This window comes from Somniosus microcephalus, chromosome 5, assembly GCF_052327205.1.
Source record: "Somniosus microcephalus isolate GS21.2 chromosome 5, FLI_Smic_1.0, whole genome shotgun sequence".
NCBI classification, from domain to species: domain Eukaryota; kingdom Metazoa; phylum Chordata; class Chondrichthyes; order Squaliformes; family Somniosidae; genus Somniosus; species Somniosus microcephalus.
This window is the reverse complement of record NC_140991.1, coordinates 194,287,820-194,306,706: the sequence shown is the minus strand read 5'-3', so window position 1 is coordinate 194,306,706 and position 18,887 is coordinate 194,287,820. Positions and strand designations below refer to the sequence as shown.

At 48.5% G+C, this 18,887-nt stretch overlaps 1 protein-coding gene across 1 annotated transcript in view; it reads left to right on the top strand.

The window, feature by feature from the left end:
- The first annotated feature begins 6,709 nt into the window (after window positions 1-6,709).
- Window positions 6,710-18,887, top strand: part of LOC147117504 (thyroid hormone receptor beta) — a 96,428-nt gene continuing 84,250 nt past the window's right edge. Inside the window, exon 1 of the mRNA XM_085988526.1 lies at window positions 6,710-7,217. Within this exon, the coding sequence (XP_085844652.1) occupies window positions 6,896-7,217 (322 nt within the window). The 5' untranslated portion in view covers window positions 6,710-6,895. The remainder of the gene's footprint in view (window positions 7,218-18,887) is intronic.

Here is an 18,887-nt window from a genome sequence, read left to right as displayed (position 1 = left end):
CCTGATGTGCCTCCCATCGTTGAATAGCCCTTACTGTATGCAGCCATGGTCTTGCCTGATGTGCCTCCCATAGTTGAATAGCCCTTACTGTATGCAGCCATGGTCTTGCCTGGTGTGCATCCCATAGTTGAATAGCCCTTACTGTATGCAAAGTGTGGAATGTGCGTGTGTGTTTGACGAAAGGGCCATAGGTGTTGGATGAGTGTTGGGCATTGGGGCTTTTAAGACCCTCTGGCCATAGAGTGAGTTTGAGATGGAGGGATGGAGAGGTTTTGAAAAAAAGCCACTCACCCTGATGACCCGAGTGAGGTCGTTGAACTTTTTTCTACATTGGATATGGGTCCTGGGCACCATGCTCCTTGAGGAGACGCTCTGAGCCACCTCCCTCCACACTCTTCTGTACTCACGTGGTAAAGGCCTCCTGCCACTCTCTGGGTACAGTATAGATCTGCGCTCCACCGCGCCAACCAGAGCCTCCAAGGCCCGCTCGCTGAAGCGCTGTACTCGCTCCCTGGCCCTCTCCATAGTCCTTGGCTGGAAGATTTAGGCACATGTCTGTCCAGACCGAGATTCAAGGCTGCAATGAGCAGGGTGTGGCTGGAGAGCAAGATTGACCCTCCCCTTTAAGAGCTGACCGGCGCCAGTGTGTCTGTGTTCAGTCGGTAACTGACAGCACCTGCGCTGTGCCCGCGCTCTGAGGTAGCGCCTCGCTCCTCGGCCTTAAGAGAGGTGTGTAGCACCTGATTTAGCACTCCAATCACCTCCAGGGGCGATAAAAGCCAAGTTTGCCATTGGAGGCGATAATTAGCGCCAGGCGCTAAATTTTGCGCACAGCCGATAACAGCACCCCAAACAGGGCGATACTGAATTTCTCCCCCTATATGTTTCAATAAAACCTAACAATAAGCTTTTCACTTTTTGTAAAGGTTAATTGTAATGTGCTTCTAAATTCTTGATAGCACCAAAGGCCAGTTCCTGTTGTCCAAATAGAATTTGTGTACATTTCCCAAGTATGTACCTGAACATAATACAAAATCAGACAATAAGGAAATAGATTAAAAAGTTCCCTTTACTGAACTGTACACCTCCATTTGAGGGTCACATAGACCCAATGATCTTAAAAACTGACTAAATATTAAAATGTAAAGAAATCTGTATTTATTTTAAATCAAAAATATTTTAATTGTTCTTGGTTTGATAAAATAGACACATTTTTATCTGCTAAAGGCCTGCTGGGAGCTGCTTAGTATAAACACCATTGTTGAGCAAAATTACCATAAGGCTAATACTCTAAACTAATCAATACAGCTAATAATGAATGTTTACATGTGTTAGCATGTGATCAATTGTACCTTTTTATTAATTTTCATATTTTGGTTCCTGACTGGACAAGCCTATTTATTCAGTATTTTTTTGAATTAAAAATAAATTATTTGTTTTTAGCCAGCAGATTGAACATGAGTTTGGTAGAGCAAACTGTGAGACCTCTGGCACCCTCAATTTCTGTGCTCACTTGTAGTATGGCTTCAATATGGCTAATAATAATAGATTAAAATTGTGGTTGCATAGTCATAAACACAAATTGGTCTACTTAAAAAAATACTTCTTGCATTGTATAGAATTCATTATTGATTTAAGTGTTTACTGTAGGAATCGATCTATCCCTAACTGAAGCACTGAAGTCGAGTCAGTTCAATAATTCAACTGAATTTAATCAAACAAGTGAACAAAACAAAAACATGCAAGAGCAACAGCAAACAGGTCTTTTCAGCAGCTTGTTACACGAGGTCTGGGCTTAGAACCTCCCACTCTGACGTCATGACGTCATCACGTTCCCTGCCGTTCGGGGCATCACGTGACCAACGTGATGACATCATCACGTTGTTTCAGGGCTTTTGCAGAAAGCTTATTTACACTCAGCCAACAAACACAGATGCTGTAGCATTGGGTTAAAGACAGTTATGCATTTGTACAGAAGATCATTGGTGGTTTTGCCACATGCGCCCCCCCAGAAGTGTCTTTAATCGCAAAGGTCAATCGCAGAGGAGGTCAGACAATCCTGTCGGAGCGACTCCGATATTCCCGGAGAGGAATGGATGGTGCAGGAGATGAGCTGGGTTGCGGAGCCAACGGGCCAGGCACGGCGCTCGCGGGCGGTCGGCCACGACGTGGCGGCTGCGCTGCCTCGACTGGCTGCTAGCGAGATCCAGGTGTGCAGCCTTGAGGCGGTCCATGAAAATGTGGTCGGGTTTACCTCCGACGTCCACTAGAAAACTCTTGGCGCCCGCCTGCAGTACTCGGAAAGGGCCTGCGTATGGAGGCATGAGAGGACTACGGTGGGCATCCTGTCGGACGAAAACAAATTTAGCCCTCATAAGCTCCAGCGGAACATGTGACGCGGGCAGTCCGTGCTGTGAAGTCGGAATGGGCTGGAAAGAATGCGCTGCGGCCCGGTGAGCCTCCAGTTGTTCAGCTGCTGACCACGGACGCGTCGGTGACGGAAGAAAGTTGCTGGGCACCCTGAGCGGCTGGCCATAAACTAGTTCAGTGGCCGATGCCTGCAGGTCCCCTTTAGGCACTGTGCGCAACCTGAACATCACCCATGGCAACTTATCCACCCATGCGGTCCCTTGGAGGGTGGCCCGCAGCGACGCCTTCAAAGAGCGGTGAAAGCGTTCGCATAACCCGTTGGCCTGCGGATGGTAAGCCGTGGTCCGATGGAGCTTGGTGCCCAAACCTGAAGCCACGACGTTCCACAAAGCAGACGAAAATTGCGGCCCGCGGTCCGACGAAATGTCCGATGGAACGTCGAAACGAGCAACCCAGGACGAAAGAAAAGCTCGGGCGACATCCGCGGAGGTCACCTGGTGGTACGGTCGACGATTGTCAGAAGATGCGTAAACCCTTGTGACGGCGGTAGTGGGCCCACGAGGTCGACATGAACGTGATCGAATCGCCGCTCCGGTATCTCGAAAACGGCGACAGGAGCTTTGACGTGGCGCTGTACCTTCGCCCTCTGGCACACAACGCAGGTCTTGGCCCAGTCGCGCACATCTTTTCTCATTCCCCTCCAGACGAATTTGGATGTTAACAATTTCTGTGAAGCCCGCACGCCCGGGTGTGCAAGTCCGTGAACGACATCGAATAGTTTCCTGCGCCAGGACAACAGAACGATCGGGCGTGGGTCTCCCAGGGAGACGTCGCAGAGCAAGGAGGTGCCGGCCGAATGGAAAAGCACATCTGCTGGCTGCAGGCAGGACGAATCAGAGCGGAAAGCTTGCGTTTCCGGGTCAATCGCTTGGTCAGCTGCCATGAGCGAATAATCGAGCTCCAGTTGGACGGCCTGTACGGTCGCACGTGAGAGGCAGTCGGCAACCACGTTGTCCTTCCCAGCCACGTGCCGGATGTCGGTGGTAAACTCAGAAATGAAGGTGAGTTGGCGTTGCTGCCGGGCTGACCATGGCTCAGTCGTCTTGGCCATGGCAAACGTCAGGGGTTTGTGATCTACAAACGCGGTGAATTGGCGTCCTTCCAATAAAAAGCAAAAGTGGCGGATGGCCAGGAACAATGCCAACAGCTCCCGGTCGAACGTGCTGTAGCTACGTTCGTTACTATGCAGCTGGCGACTAAAAAACGCCAGCGGTTGCCATGTCCCATCGACCCATTGCTCTTGCACGGCGCCAACGGCGTAGTCCGACGCATCCGTCGTGAGCGCGATGGTGGCGCCAGGCAGCGGGTGCGCCAACATGGTCGCGTTGGCGAGGGCCTCCTTCGTGCCCCCAAAAGCGCAGTCCATCTCCGGCGCCCAAGACACAGGTTCTTTCCCCGGCTTCCCTCGGAGTGCCTCGTAGAGCGGCCGCATGAGCTGTGCGGCCCGGGGGACAAATCGATGGTAAAAATTTACCATGCCGAGGAATTCTTGGAGCGCTTTGACGGATTGTGGCCGTGGAAACGCAGCGATGGCTGCCACTTTCGCCCGGAGTGGCAGTGCCCCTTCTGCCGTGATGCGGTGGCCCAGAAAATCGATCTGCCTCAGTCCGAATTGACACTTGTGTGGATTAATTATAAGGCCATGCTCCTGGAGGCGGCGGAAAAGAATGCGCAGGTGTCGTAGATGCTCCTCCTTTGAAGCGCTGGCGACGAGGATGTCATCAAGGTACACGAAAAGGAATTTGAGGTCCCGTAGCACCGAATCCATGAGGCGTTGGAACGCCTGCGCCACATTTTTGAGACCGAAAGGCATTCGTAAGAATTCGAAAAGTCCAAACGGGGTAATGACCGCCGTCTTCTGGACATCCTGGGGGTGGACGGGCACCTGGTGGTACCCCAGACGAGGTCGATCTTGGAAAAAAACGAATTGCCTGCTAAATGAGCGGAAAAATCCTGGATGTACGGTATCGGGTACCGGTCCGGAGTCGTGACCTCATTGAGGCGCCGATAATCGCCGCAGGGCCGCCACCCACCGCCTGGCTTTGGCACGATATGCAGCGGAGACGACCAGGGACTATCGGACCAGCGAACGATGCCCAACCGCTCCATGGTAGCGAATTCCGCCTTCGCGGCCTTGAGTTTACTGGCCTCCAAACGTCGAGCGCGGGCAAAAACCGGGGGGGGCGGTCGTCGCGATGTGGTGCTCAACACCATGTTTGGCGGTCGTCGCCGAGAAGGTGGGTCGAGTGAGCTCCGGAAATTCCTTGAGCAGGCGGGTGAAGTCGGGTGTCGACTCAGCGCAGGCGAGCGCGGGGGCCGCGCCTGAGCCCCGAAAACAGGGGATGGGGGCCCATGAGGCGGCGTGAATCAGGCGGCGATTACGTACGTCGACCAGTAGGTTATTAGTACAGAAAAAGTCAGCGTCGAGGATTGCTAGTGGTATTTTGGTGGTTATAAACTCCCAGTGGAAGAGTTGCCCGCCGAGACACAACCGGATTTGCCGCATCCCAAACGTATGGATAGCGCTGCCATTGGCGGCCTGTAGTGGAGTACCACGCCTCCCGGACCCGACGTCGAGGGGCGAAGCGGGGTGGATGCTGCACTGGGCGCCCGTGTCGCACAAGAACCGCCGGCCCGAAATGGAGTCGGTGATATACAACAATTTCCCGGAATCACCAACCGTCATTGTGGACGCGAACCCGACCTCGGTGTCGTTCTTCCGTTCTCGCGCACGGTTTTGCTGCTTTCTCGGTGCCGGTGGCACAAAACTACATGGGAGTCGGCAGTATCTGGCTTTCAGACCGAACCGGGCGTGGTAGTAACAGAGGCCGGTCTGTGGCGGCGCCGAGGCGGGGTTCCTCGAGGCGGGACGCTTTGAAGTGGCACAGTACTGTTGCATCACCGCGTGAATGGTGTCGGTTTCGGCCGCGAGCGCTACGTCGTCCATAGCCTCCGACCTGGCGAGGGCTGCTTGTACCTGCTCAGGGAGCTGGCTCAGGAACAGTTCCCGAAACAGAAAACACTGTGGCTCAGACCCGAGGAGTGTGAGCATTTGGCTCATCAACTCGGAAGGCTTAGCGTCGCCTAACCCGGGGAGTGCGAGCAAACGTCGTGCACGCTCCGCTTTCGTGAGACCGAATATTTGCATAAGGCGCGCCTTAAGCATTTCATACTTGTCATCCACGGGCGGGTTCTCCAGCAGGCTGATGATTCGGGAAGCCGTCAAGCTGTCCAGTGCAGAGACCACGTCAAGGTAACGGGTCTGATCCAGCACGATGTTCCGAAGTTAGAACTGAGCCTCCGCTTGCACGAACCAGGAGGCTGCCTGTCGTTCCCAAAATTGAGGGAGCCTCAAACTCGCTGCGTTCACATCCATCTTGTTCTCGAACTTTCCTCCTCGAAAATCATCCGCGAAGCTTCAGGGTCACCAATGTAGGAATCGATCTATCCCTAACTGAAGCACTGAAGTCGAGTCAGTTCAATAATTCAACTGAATTTAATCAAACAAGTGAACAAAACAAAAACATGCAGGAGCAACAGCAAACAGGTCTTTTCAGCAGCTTGTTGCACGAGGTCTGGGCTTAGAACCTCCCACTCTCTGACGTCATGACGTCATCACATTTCCCGCCGTTCGGGGCATCACGTGACCAACGTGATGATGTCATTGTTATGTATTGTGTGTTCTCCTCCCACCTGTGGTGGCGCTGTCACAGGAGGTAAATTGTTGGGTGTTCTCTTGGTTAAGTTTAGCTCTCTTTGTTTGGAACTTTCCAGAACTTCCTTTCCTTCCAATAAAGCACTTCATGTTTGAATCTCTGGGTTCTGAGTCCTAAATTGTGTCTAGGTAGAAAAGTACCGACACAACAGTCATCACGTTGTTTCAGGGCTTTTGCAGAAAGCTTATTTACACTCAGCCAACAAACACAGATGCTGTAGCATTGGGTTAAAGACAGTTATGCATTTGTACAGAAGATCATTGGTGGTTTTGCCACATTACTACCCCATTAGTTTTATTACAAAATGCACAGGAAACTTTTAAATTCATATTTATTCGTAGACATTTTATTTTGATTTTGGGGATTGGAGCTGTTTTAAGAAAAGATGGTGTCTGACAAAGTACTTCAATTGTTTCAATTTGAGCTTGGTGTCTGGTGGTAGTCTACCTGCCTGTCTCTTTGTCTGCCACAAGAATTGGACCCCGTCACAGATTAAGGCCTTTGGCTGTCATCAATCTGCTTCCTCATTCGTTTAATTATTGGATGGGGAGTGTTGAGAGAACCTATATATAAATCGGGTTTTGGCACTTAGAGTGGTATGCGTTCACTTATGCACGTGAAAGGTGTAAAATTTATACTTATTAAATTGATACAGATTTTTCTACGGTAATATTTTTCATGAGATAATTGATCCTCTAAGGTTATTTTGGAAGTGCCCTATAACATTGCAGAAACCTAAGTAAAGTAAAATGAACTACTACATGCAAGAAATGTGTGAGGCACAAGTAACAGTCAACAGTGACTGCTACATGCAGCTACCAGATTATTGCATGTATAGAGAGGACAACCAGGTTTATAGCAGTTATAATGTTCAGGCTCCTCACAGCAGCAACGTTTGCATGGACCAGACCTGGATTGTGAATCAGCCTTCCAGTTACCCTGGAAACGAGTTCAAGAGCGAGTATTGTAACATGAACACAAGTATGAACCGCTTTTGCCAGGCTGAATATTTTGATGATGGTAAAGATGTTTTTTATCAAGAACAGTCACCATCTTTTTCTCCAAGAAAAGGTATAGTCCATTGTTAGATCTGTTTTTAACCTTGCGTTACGTCCTGCATGCTTACCATAGACCTGCAGCTGAGGTGGCTGTGAATCTCCTGCTGTTTGTGTGGATTTGTCAGATGTATGGCACCGAAGTTCATGCTTGGGTATTGAAACTGCTTTAATGTGAAATCTTGAAGCAATCCACTTTTCTGTGTATTTTGGCGGAAGTGGGAAAGTAAAGCCGCTCAAGTTGCCAAGTAATGCTAAGGTTTCTGCTGTGTACCCTAAAGAAACTTGCCTTTCTGTAATAGGCTAACTGATCAAAATTTCATTCATATATTTTTATTACCTTCATGATAAGAATATTACAAAATCATGTTTTAGTACAGTACAACTGCACTATATTGTATTAAAGTAATTGTACAACAAAATTAAAAATTATGACTGTATGTCATAATTTACCAGACAAATATGTATGTTTCTGAACTAATGGCTAAGGCTTAAGTATTATCAATATATTTGACCTAATTAGTCACAAAATAAAGGATGAAAATCTGACTCAACACTTGCATTCGTAACCACACCGTGAAGATTAAAGCTCTTTCCTTGTCCTTTGATGTTATTTCTATTTCAGACATGTTTGTGTCAATCTATTTGAATTGTTGGATCACTTGACTGTGTACAGACTAGAGCTTTTTTTTAAAATTAAATTGAGAAACTATAGTGCCAGGACACACACAAGGTTGAAAGAGGTAAAAGAAAGAACAAAGTAAATCAAAAAGTAGTGATTTGGTAATGCTAAACTTGGGAGTAGGAAAGTGTTCAATGAGTCCTGGGGATTTGCAATCTGGAAGGAAGAAAATATGGGTACCGTCTATAGTAGTATCAAAGGGAAGAAAGGTTGCTATGGAGAGAGATGGGTTGAAAGCTAGAAGTGAAAAGGGATCACCTGTCAAATGGCCAGCTTAATTTTTTTTGTGTGTCCTGTCCAACAGTGTGAGGAAGCTTCCAGAGGAGTCCTAGATATGGAAGCAATATTTAAGTCTTGGATCGATTTGGCTTTACAGAGAATTAAAAGTTGTTGTGGAGAAAAGCAGTGTTTCATACAAAAGAGGAAACTGAGCTTCTAGAATACAACTTTAGCAATGGAGGAGATATGGGAGTTCCATTTCAGGTCAAGAACATAGGAATTGCTAGACCGAACAAGACCACGGTCCATCTAGTTCGCCTTCTATTATCCTGGTAGTCACATGATACAATAATAATAGAGTAGTTGACTAATCATAGCAATCAATCCTCTATCAATTTTAAAGTAATGGCAAAAGAACCACAGACGAGATGAGGAGAATTTTTTTACGGAGCAAGTTATGATCTGGAATACATTGCCTGAAAGGTTGCATTCAATAATAACTTTCAAAAGGGAATTCGATAAATACTTGAAGGGGGAAAGAATGCAGGATTATGGGGAAAGGGCAGGAGAGTGGGACTAATTGGATAGCTCTTTCAAAGAGCTAGCACATGCACGATGGGCCGAATGGCCTCCTTCTGTGCTGAATCTATGGCTGCGATTTCGCCAGCGGAGGCGGGATTGTGGCGGGAGGGGTGGGTGGCAGGTCCTGCTCCGTCTCCTGGCTCCAGCCCGCTCTCTCCAAGTAATTTTATGTAGATTGGGCTTGTTAAGCCCACCCTGCGCATTTCCCGGCCAATTAAAAGGAAGCGGGTCTGATGACGTCATTTGATGATGCATCATCAGCCGGTTTCCTTAAAGGGACCATGTCCACATTAATTTTGACAGTTCTGCTGTCAGTGTTCTGCCGCATTGAGATGCTGCAAACACTGACAAGCACTGCACAAAATTGCACGGCTGCACCCAGGCTCTCCCATGACTCCCTCCATATGCTTATGGAGGGAGTCACAACACACAGGGAGGTTCTCTTCCCTTCCCATAGGTGGAAGAGACCTCCCCAGGACACCAACGCAGCCTGGTTGCACATTGCACAGGAGGGCAAAAGCAGGGATGTCATCAGGAGTACCAGGCTGCAGTGACGCAAACCTTTCAATGATTTGAGCAGGTCACGAAATGTTACTGCCAAGCCACACTCAACCTCATCCTGCTGTGCCATTCATTATATCCCCATCACTCTACTCTGCCTTCCCTACCCTACTCCTGCACATCTTTACTCACCAACTTACCTTGCATCTCCACCCATCCCTCTCTATCTACATTATCACTTCCCCATCTCACTAGCCACCGCTCACACTCACCCTCATCCTACAGCAAGCATACCAAGTAACAACACACAAGAGTAGGCACTTGAGTGGTTTAGCCAATGTTCATGTGAAGTTTCTGTTAATGTGTTGTCAAACATTGAAATCTATATTTTCAACACTTTACCTTATTGGACAGACCTGCTCACCTTTAGAAGTGTCTTAGTGAGTTCCAGTGAATGTTGAGACATAACTCCACACCACCGCCCCCCACCCCGCAATTGTGATGAGTGTGAAAGGAATAGCTTGGACATTGTAGGGATGCTTTATGACGTCATCAGACCCGCTTCCTTTTAATTGGCCGGGAAATGCACAGGGTGGGCTTAACAAGCCCAATCTACATAAAATCACTTGGAGAGAGTGGGCTGGAGCCAGGAGAGGGAGCAGGACCTGCCACCCACCTCTCCTGCCACACCTGGGGTGGTGTCAACCTGGTGCATCATGTGGCAGCCAGGGTGTACAGCATCAAGTAAAGTAAATCTGGCCATGACGATGCCATCGATGGCCTCCCGGGCAGCAATGTTGTCGGGTGCTGATGCCCTGTGTCCTGTGCAGCATCAGGTGATGGCGTAGAAGGTTGGTGTAATAAACGGGTCGTTTTCCGAGTGGCAGGCAGTGACTAGTGGGGTACCGCAAGGATCGGTCCTCAGACCCCAGCTGTTCACAAAATATATTAATGATCTGGACGAGGGAATTGGATGTAATACCTCCAAATTTGCAGACGACACAAAGCTGGGTGGGAGGGTAAGCTGTGAGGAGGATGTCGTGAAACTCCAGTACGATTTGGACAGGTTGGGTGATTGGGCAGAAACATGGCAAATGCACTATAATGTGGATAAATGTGAGGTTATCCACTTTGGTGACAAAAACAGGAAGGCAGATTATTATTTGAATGGCAATAGATTGGGAGAAGGGGAAGTGCAAAGAGACCTGGGTGTTATTGTGCACCAGTCGCTGAAGGTAAGCATGCAGGTGAAGCAGGCGGTTAAGAAGGCAAATGGTATGTTGGCCTTCGTAGCAAGAGGGTTCGAGTACAAGAACAAGGATGTCTTGCTGCAGTTGTACAGGGCCTTGGTGAGACCGCACCTTGAGTATTGTGTGCAGTTTTGGTCACCTTACCTGAGGAAGGACGTTCTTGCCATGGAGGGAGTGCAGCGAAGATTCCCCAGCCTGATATCTGGGATAGCAGGAATGACGTACGAGGAGAGATTGTGTCGATTGGGCTTATACTCACTGGAGTTTAGAAGATTGAGAGGGGATCTCATCGAAACCTATAAAATTCTGTCAGGTCTGGACAGACTAGATGCAGAAAGGATGTTTTTGATGGCCGGGGAGTCCAGAACCAGGGGTCATAGTCTAAGGATAAGGGGTAAGCCATTTAGGACTGAAATTAGGAGGAATTTCTTCACCCAGAGAGTGGTGAACCTGTGGAATTCTCTGCCACAGAGGGCGGTGGAGGCCAGTTCATTAAATATATTCAAGAAAGAGTTAGATATATTTCTTGAGGCTAAAGGGATATGGGGAGAAGGCAGGGACAGGGTACTGAATTTGGATGATCAGCCATGATCTCATTGAATGGTGGAGCAGGCTTGAAGGGCCGAATGGCCTACTCCTGCTCCTATCTTCTATGTTTCTATGTTTCTATGTTGTTGGTGTTGTTGTTGGTGATGTTGTTGGTGATATTGGTGTGCCTAGTGATATTGGTGTTGGAGCTGATCGTGGAGGGATTCAGAGGACCGGGGTGAGATTTTTTCAAGGGCACCGATGTTGCTGGAATAGATGGCAGCTGAAGTTGAGATGACAGAAGCGATCTGTCAATGAGCTTGCTCCAAGGAGGTGACAATGGATAGAGAGTTTACTCCAAACACTTCCAAACTGCATAAAGCTCAAATGTGTCTTCCAAGTCCTGAAAGCTCAAGCTTCTGACATTGGAAAGTGACCAGCTGTGAAATGGTAGCTTTCATAACATTTTTGCAGCTGTCACATATTTACAGCAATGGGGAGGCATAGAGAACCCAACCTACTTATCTGACGTGATCTCCGAACGACGGGAACCTCGTAAAAAAGTGGTAAAATAGAACTAGGTTGGCAAAATTGTAGTTAACAAGCATTTAACTATCTTAAATGCCTCCCCTGCCGCTTGGTGGCGGGTCTGTTCTGAAATCATAGACCCGACACTTTGGAAACTTACATGAAGGTGGGTTCGGTGCGGGTTCCCAACCCGCTGTCAATTATTTTGATTTTGACAGTGGACCCGTCTCCAAACCCACACTCTGAGCACTGGCAAAATTCAGCCCTATGATTCTGTGAATTAGTCTACAACAGACCTAGAGGTTTGGAACCATAGTCACCTTTTTCCTCCCAAGCATGCTACATTACCACATGTCATGTCTCAAAAGTCAGAAGAGACAGTGAGACCAAGGACGTTGATACATGAAGAATGACTAAGGGAGGAGCCATTAAAGATAAGAGTTGGGAGCTGTTGGTTAGACTTGAGTAACATTTCTTTAAAGGTGCTTTTGAGGACCTGAAAGAAAAAAGATTTTCATTGCCCCATTTAAGATCATTGTAATAGTTCAGCCACAGAGGATGGAGATTCTGAGTACCAAGATCATGCAATCTGAAGAAAGTTAATGTATATAGAATGAAATTGTCAACAGAGTGAATAGGATTGAATGATGAGCAGGAGGGGCATTGATGCGAAGAAGGAACAGAGCTCAGAGGATCCCCTGATCATCTACAGCACAGAGGGCACAATTTGAGAGGAATCTTGATAGCCAAGATCATAGCTTTGATAAGAGTGTTATGTGATGGTAACTTGTTGAGAAGTGCAAACCACTAGATCCTGTCAAAGGCACTGGAGAAGTGCAAGACAAAAACAAATGGTTGACCAAAGCATTCAAGAGTAAAATTGCAAAGGTAGGTAAACCAAAGACAGTAAGATCACCACTGGCACAGCCATACTGAAAACTATACTGGAGTTTGGAGTATGGCTGTTACAGGAATGGTTAATGACACTGACCCTGAAAAATTGTTTAGTATAAAAACCCAAGAATATGACAATCACACTAGCTGGGAAGGGCTTTGATATATTTATCATTAGCAGGATTGTGATTAAATCATTTAATATGAGCAGCATCTACAGTAATAACTGCTTTAATGTTCCAGTGCTGTCACCTCCCACTGCACAGATCTCATGCTGCAGGCAATGACACCAAAGGTAAGTTGTCAGCTTCACTAAGGCCAGTGGCCGGGAAGGCCTGTTTTCCACTGAGTCTTCACAAACTTCAACAGCACATTCTGTACTGCGCGCTTAACTCAATTGCATTAATTGAAACAGTCATGCAGGTTTCCCGGCCCAATTAAATAGAGCGGGTCTGATGATGTCACCGATGACTCGTTTTCAGCACCAATATTTAAAGCAGCCTTGCACACGTCTCATTTGAAGGTTGCTGTAGGAGAGATCAAGGTGTTTTGAAGAGCTACAAATTGCTGCAAATTTTGAGATTTCTGTGGGTCATGGAGACACCCAGACAGAAGGCTGCGCCAGGATTCCCAGATGCCTACCTGGAAGTGCTGATCCAGGGAATCAAAGCACGCAGGGAGGTCGCCTTCTCTGCGGATGGCCAAAAAAGACCAGCCAGAGACACTAAGAGGGCATGGCTAGAGATCATAGAGGAAGTCAGCAGCAGAGATGTGGTGAGGAGGACATGGATCCAGTGCTGCAAAAGATTCAATGATCTCATGAGATCAGGAAAGGTGAGTACAATGCCACGCTCGCCTACATCCTGTGTGTCACCCCAACCCCATCACTCAGCCTTCCCAAGCCTACTCTTGCACATCATTGCTCACACCAACCTACCTTGCAGGTGCACCCATCCCTCACTGTCAATGCACCTACTCACAACCCCATCTCACTATCCACCACTGACACTCACCCTCATCCTAATGCAATCACAGCAAATATCACCACAGAAGGAGGCCATTTGGCAATGTCACGCCACACCCTCATAGTCACCCTCTACAGATGTAGCCCATCCATTGCTTATACTCATTCCAGCACTCTCACTCAAAATTCTCTTCTTACCCTCCTTGCAGGAGGAGAGAACCCACAACAATAGGGAGAGGCAGAGAACTGGAGGTGGCCCTCCAATATTCACAAATTTGACTCCAGCAGAGGTGGAGGCCCTAGAAATCTCTGGAGTTGCAGAGCTGCTGGTGGTGGGAAACAGAGAGATCCTAGCAACCTTGTGACAGAACTAAATCTCATACAGCCACATGGCATACAGCAGTCACTCATATTGTGACTGATGTCAGCAGCCAGTGAAATGTCATCATGTGCATCATGGTAACGTTACACATTCTTATCATAAGACTCCTAATTCATCTCATTACTCTCCCACAGGTCCATCAAGTGTCCCCCCACCTCCGTCTAGCCGCAGGAGGAAGACGACTCCTCAGAGGAAGCTCCAGTCTCTGAGGGTGCACCGTCACCAGACTCAGGCACACCCAGCACCAGCGCAGATACGCACACATCGGTAGATCCAGTGAGACATAGTTGTCACCTGTTGTCTCACACATCACAAGTGAGCAAGAGCAGATGGTGAAGACAGGGACAGCAGTGGAGAGTCCTCACTGGAGGGTACAGGACACTCCAAGCTCTGCTCAGCTAGATGCAGATGCTGAACCTCAGGGGCCATCGACAAAGAAGGTGATCTTGGTGGAGCAGCAACAATTGCGTGAGGCTCTGGCAGCTTTTGCAGCTGCGATGTGTGCAACTGTACAGAGAATGGAGGAGTCCATCTCCAACATGAGCACCACCGTCTCGCAGGTGATGGCAACGATGTGCTGTTCCGTAGAAAGGATGGCCACCTACATGGAGCAGCTAATGTGCTAGTCGAACGAGAACATGCATGCTGTGAACAACAGCAGACACTCATTGACCTCATCTCTAGGAGGGATACCAACATAGACTTGGGCGTTCATCGCCCCACTGATGTGCAGCAAGGTGCTCTCCAGCTCCTTGCTAGCAGGGAAATGCGGGTGGCCCAAGAGAGGGATGATGGTGGGAGGGGACATGGAAGCGGGGGCTCTTCTCAAAGCACTCCCAGTTCCCTCCCGCTGCCTCCCCCTCAGTCAGAGCTCCACATGCTGCTTCGGATCCTGATGGCCAAGTCTGCCCCTGCACAGTTGCAGGAGGAGCAGCCTTTGGCAGAGCCCTCACAGGCTCCAAAACCCAGAGGACATCCGCAAAAAATGTCTACACAGTCGTAGCAGGGAAGTGAGCAGCCTGCCTCTACCTCTGCTGAAGCCACAGGGGTTGCACCTCGTAGAAGCACATGTAAACAAAAAAAGACACAATCCTAGATGCACATGGGTATATGAAAAGATGTTAATGTTAAGTTTCACTTCTATTTCTGATGCACATAAATTTATTTCTTTGCACAACTTTCCCAACTTGTCCATTTTTGCCTGCTACCTGGGAAGTGGCTTTGTCACTTGGAGTTTATGGTGAGACATTACTTAAGCTCGAGCAATGGAGTTTGGGTGACAGGAAGGCCTTGGTCATTGTAGGACTGCTTTGTGGTATTGTTTTTTTTTGGCGGGAGGGATGTGGGGTGGAGTTAGTACAGCATCTGGGAGCCATATGGTGCACTGGTGCATGTTAAGTAAATCAGGCCATTATGAGGCAATCACGGGCCTCCCTGGCAGCAATGTGCACCACTGCTGGTGCCATCTCCACCTCAGGTTCCTCCTCCTCCTCCTTATGTTCCACTTGTTCCTCCTCCTCCAAAGAGGCAATGCGCTCTCCACCTTACTCCTCCTGCAGCTCCAATCCTTGCTGCTGCGCTATGTTGTGCAGCGCGCAGCATACAACGATGATTCTGGAGACCCTGGCTGGTGCGTACTGAAGGGCTCCTCCAGATCTGTCAAGGCACCTGAAGTGCATCTTCATCATGCCGATTGCTTGCTCTATGACACATCTGGTGGACATGTGGCTGTCATTATAACGCTCCTCGGACTCATTTCTTGGCCTCCTCAAGGGTGTCATCAACCACGTCTTCAGTAGGCACCCCTTGTCTCTAAGCAGCCAGCTGGTAAGTCTGGTTGGAAGTGCGAAGAGCTGAGGGAGGGTGGACTGGCGCAGGACAAAAGAGTCATGACAGCTGCCAGGGAATCTGGCTCACACATGCATAATCATTCTTTTATGGTTGCAGCACATTGAGGGAATGGAAGCCCTTGCGGTTCACAAACACTCTTGGGTGATGTGGAGGTGTCTTGATGGCCACTTGTGCAAACGATTACGCCCTGCACCTGTGGGAAGTCAGCCAGAGCCGCAAAGCCGAGTGCCCGCTCAGTAACACTGGCCTCATCAGTAGCAAAGTTGACATAATTCGCTGACTTGTCAAACATGGCATTGGTCACCTGGGTGATGCATCTATGGACGGCCGACTGCGAGTTCCTGCAAATGTCTGCTGCAGATCCCGGAAGGAGCCTGAGGTGAAGAAGTTGAGGGTGGTGCTGGTGACTTTGACAGCCACTGCTAAGGCGTGTTCACCCGTTCCTCTGGGCTGCAGCTCTTCTTCCAGCAAGCTACAAATATCTGCCATGACCTGGCGCGATAGCCTGAGCCTCCTGAAGCACTGCTGTTCAGTCATGTCTAGGAAGCTCATTTTCTGCCTGTATACCCAGTGTTGGGGGTATCGTCTCCGGCGCAGTGCACCCCTGTGTTGACCCCCTCCTGTGGAACATCAGGTTGGCAAGGAGAAGGCTGCTGTTGTGGTGGCTGCTGGTGCTGGGGCTCATCTTGGTCCGAATCTGAGGTCCAAGATGAGACAGCATAAGCGGCCCCCATGCTGATCTGATAGATTACAGGTAAAGTGGAGATCAGAGGCACATCCTCCAATGTAGTGAGAGTTGTAGTGTATGTACCTTTAAGAGGAACTATGTTTTTAAAGCCCCTGTATACTGTAGTACCAGTAGTGACCACTCGGGTATATAAGCCTGTGTAGCGTCTTGTGTTGTTAGTTCACCTCCAGACTTTGTTCAGTAAACACTTGTTAAATCAACTCCTGCATTCCGTGTCTCCATTAACACACGGATCTAACAGTGGCGACGAGTTAGAAACTAACTTACCTGCAATTCGGCAGCACCTCAAGGGGATCAATTCCTCAGAAGAAGCCAGAAGCAAAAAAAAAAATTTAAAAATAATAACTCGAAGAAACTCGAAAACGAGGGCCAGGCTTGGTCTCCAGTCTGTGGTTTCCCCAGCTAAACGGGCTGATGGCAGGTAGTGCACTGATCCTTCCTGGGCTGCGGCAGGCTAGAGCTCGATCGGGTGGCTCTGCAACGGGGCCGGGCAGCGAGTCGGGAAGCAGAAGCAAAGAGAGAGAGAGGGTGGAGCACTCAGGGCACGGCTGGTGCTGCAAAGCAGGTCGGCGTTCGGACCGAGCAGAGGGAGGGGAAAGTCCCAGAGGGTCCGCTCCACGACGGGAACGGTTCTCCAAGTAACGGAGAAACTATTGAAGCGATATATTAAAAAAATTATAGAAATACCGCGAAAAGCTGCAGGTCGCAACGGGAACCGTGGAGAACAGCGTTGGCAGCAGCGGCAGCGGCGGGAAAGTGCGGGAAGCGCCATTTTAGATTTTCAAGATGCCGAAGACTGGCAATATTACTGCTTTCGATAGTGATATAGAAGATTGGACCACATATGTGGAAAGAGTGGAGGTATATTGCAAGGCAAATGAAGTAGTGGATGATAAAAAGGCATCGGTACTTCTAAATCTGATGGGCGCAAGGACATACGGGCTGTTATGAAACTTGATCACTCCAGCCAAACCGATGGACAAGAATTTTAAGGAGATTGTTGATACCTTACAGGAGCACTTAAACCCAATACCGCTGCTGATAGCGGAACGATTCAAATTCTTCAGGAGGAATCAGCACAAGAATGAAAGTAACGCTGATTACCTCACCGAATTACGAAAGCTATCAAAGCACTGCCAATTCGGGGCAGGACTGGCAGATTCTCTATGAGACAAATTCGTCTGTGGTCTCCTAAGCGAAGAAACACAGAAAAGACTACTTTCTGAGAAAGATTTGACACTGGACAAGGCTTTCAGTGTGGCTGTATCATACGAAGCAGCAGCAAGCGGAGCTGCAGAGATACAGCAAAAGCCACAGGACTTCGGCACCCAGGAAATGACACGGGGTTGAGAGAGATGTTATCGCTGCGGCAGATCCACCCATGACCAGAAGGACTGCTGGTTCAAGGACAAAGCATGCAGGCAATGCGGAAAGATGGGACACATTGCACGTGTATGCAGATCTGGAAAGAAATCCGCTGACAGTAAAAAGGTCAATAAGGAAAAGTACAGAAAGGTACAAATGATGACGGACAGTAGCTCCGAAGACCAGAAGAGCGATAGCGACTCCGGAAACAAGAGACTAAGCTGTCTCAAATTACATAATGTAATTGCCAAAGAAGATTACCAGACCATTTGGGTTACCCTCACGATAGCGGGGTCCCCAGTCAAAATGGAGCTAGATACAGGATCAGCTCTGACCGTCATGAGTCGACGGGATTACGAGCGGCTATTTCCACATATACCTTTGAAAGACACATCCATTGTCTTGAAGACATATATGGGGCAGAATGTATACCCCAGAGGGAAAATAAGGGTGCCTGTTGTATACAACGGCAAGGAAATACAGAAGTTGTATTTATACGTTCTGCAAGATGGTGGTCCGCCGTTGTTGGGACGTGAATGGATCAGAAAGATACGTTTAGACTGGCACTCCATTCAGGCACTGACGGTGACCAGTAAGAAAAAAAACGATGATGACGTCATACCTGGACGATTAAAAGAAATCTTGGCTAACGCCAAAGAAGTGTTTCAACAGGAACTAGGAACCCTGAAAGGCGCCACCGCCTCAATAAAAGTGGAAGATGCGGCAATTCCCAAGTTTTTTAAGGCAAGGCCGGTGCCATACGCAATTCGTCCAACCGTCGAGGCAAAGCTGGAGAATTTGGAAAAAGCAGGCATGTTACCTAAGGTAGATTGGAGCGAGTGGGCACCACCCATCGTCCCGGTCATGAAGAAAACGTTGAATAATGATAAATCTGAAGAACAGAGAAAAGTTCGCATCTGTGGGGACTTCAAGGTGACTGTAAACCCGGTTCTTCACACGGTACAGTATCCTCTTCCGAGGATAGAAGATATTTTCACCTCACGATCCGGAGGGAAACGTTTCACCAAAATTGACTTAGCACAGGCATATCTACAGGTGGAGGTTGAGGAGGCCTCTAAAAAGTATCTCACGATAAACACACACAAAGGCCTGTACCAGTACAATCGACTGGTTTTCAGAGTGGCATCAGCTCCGGCTATCTGGTAAAGAGCTATGGAGCAAGTCCTGCAAG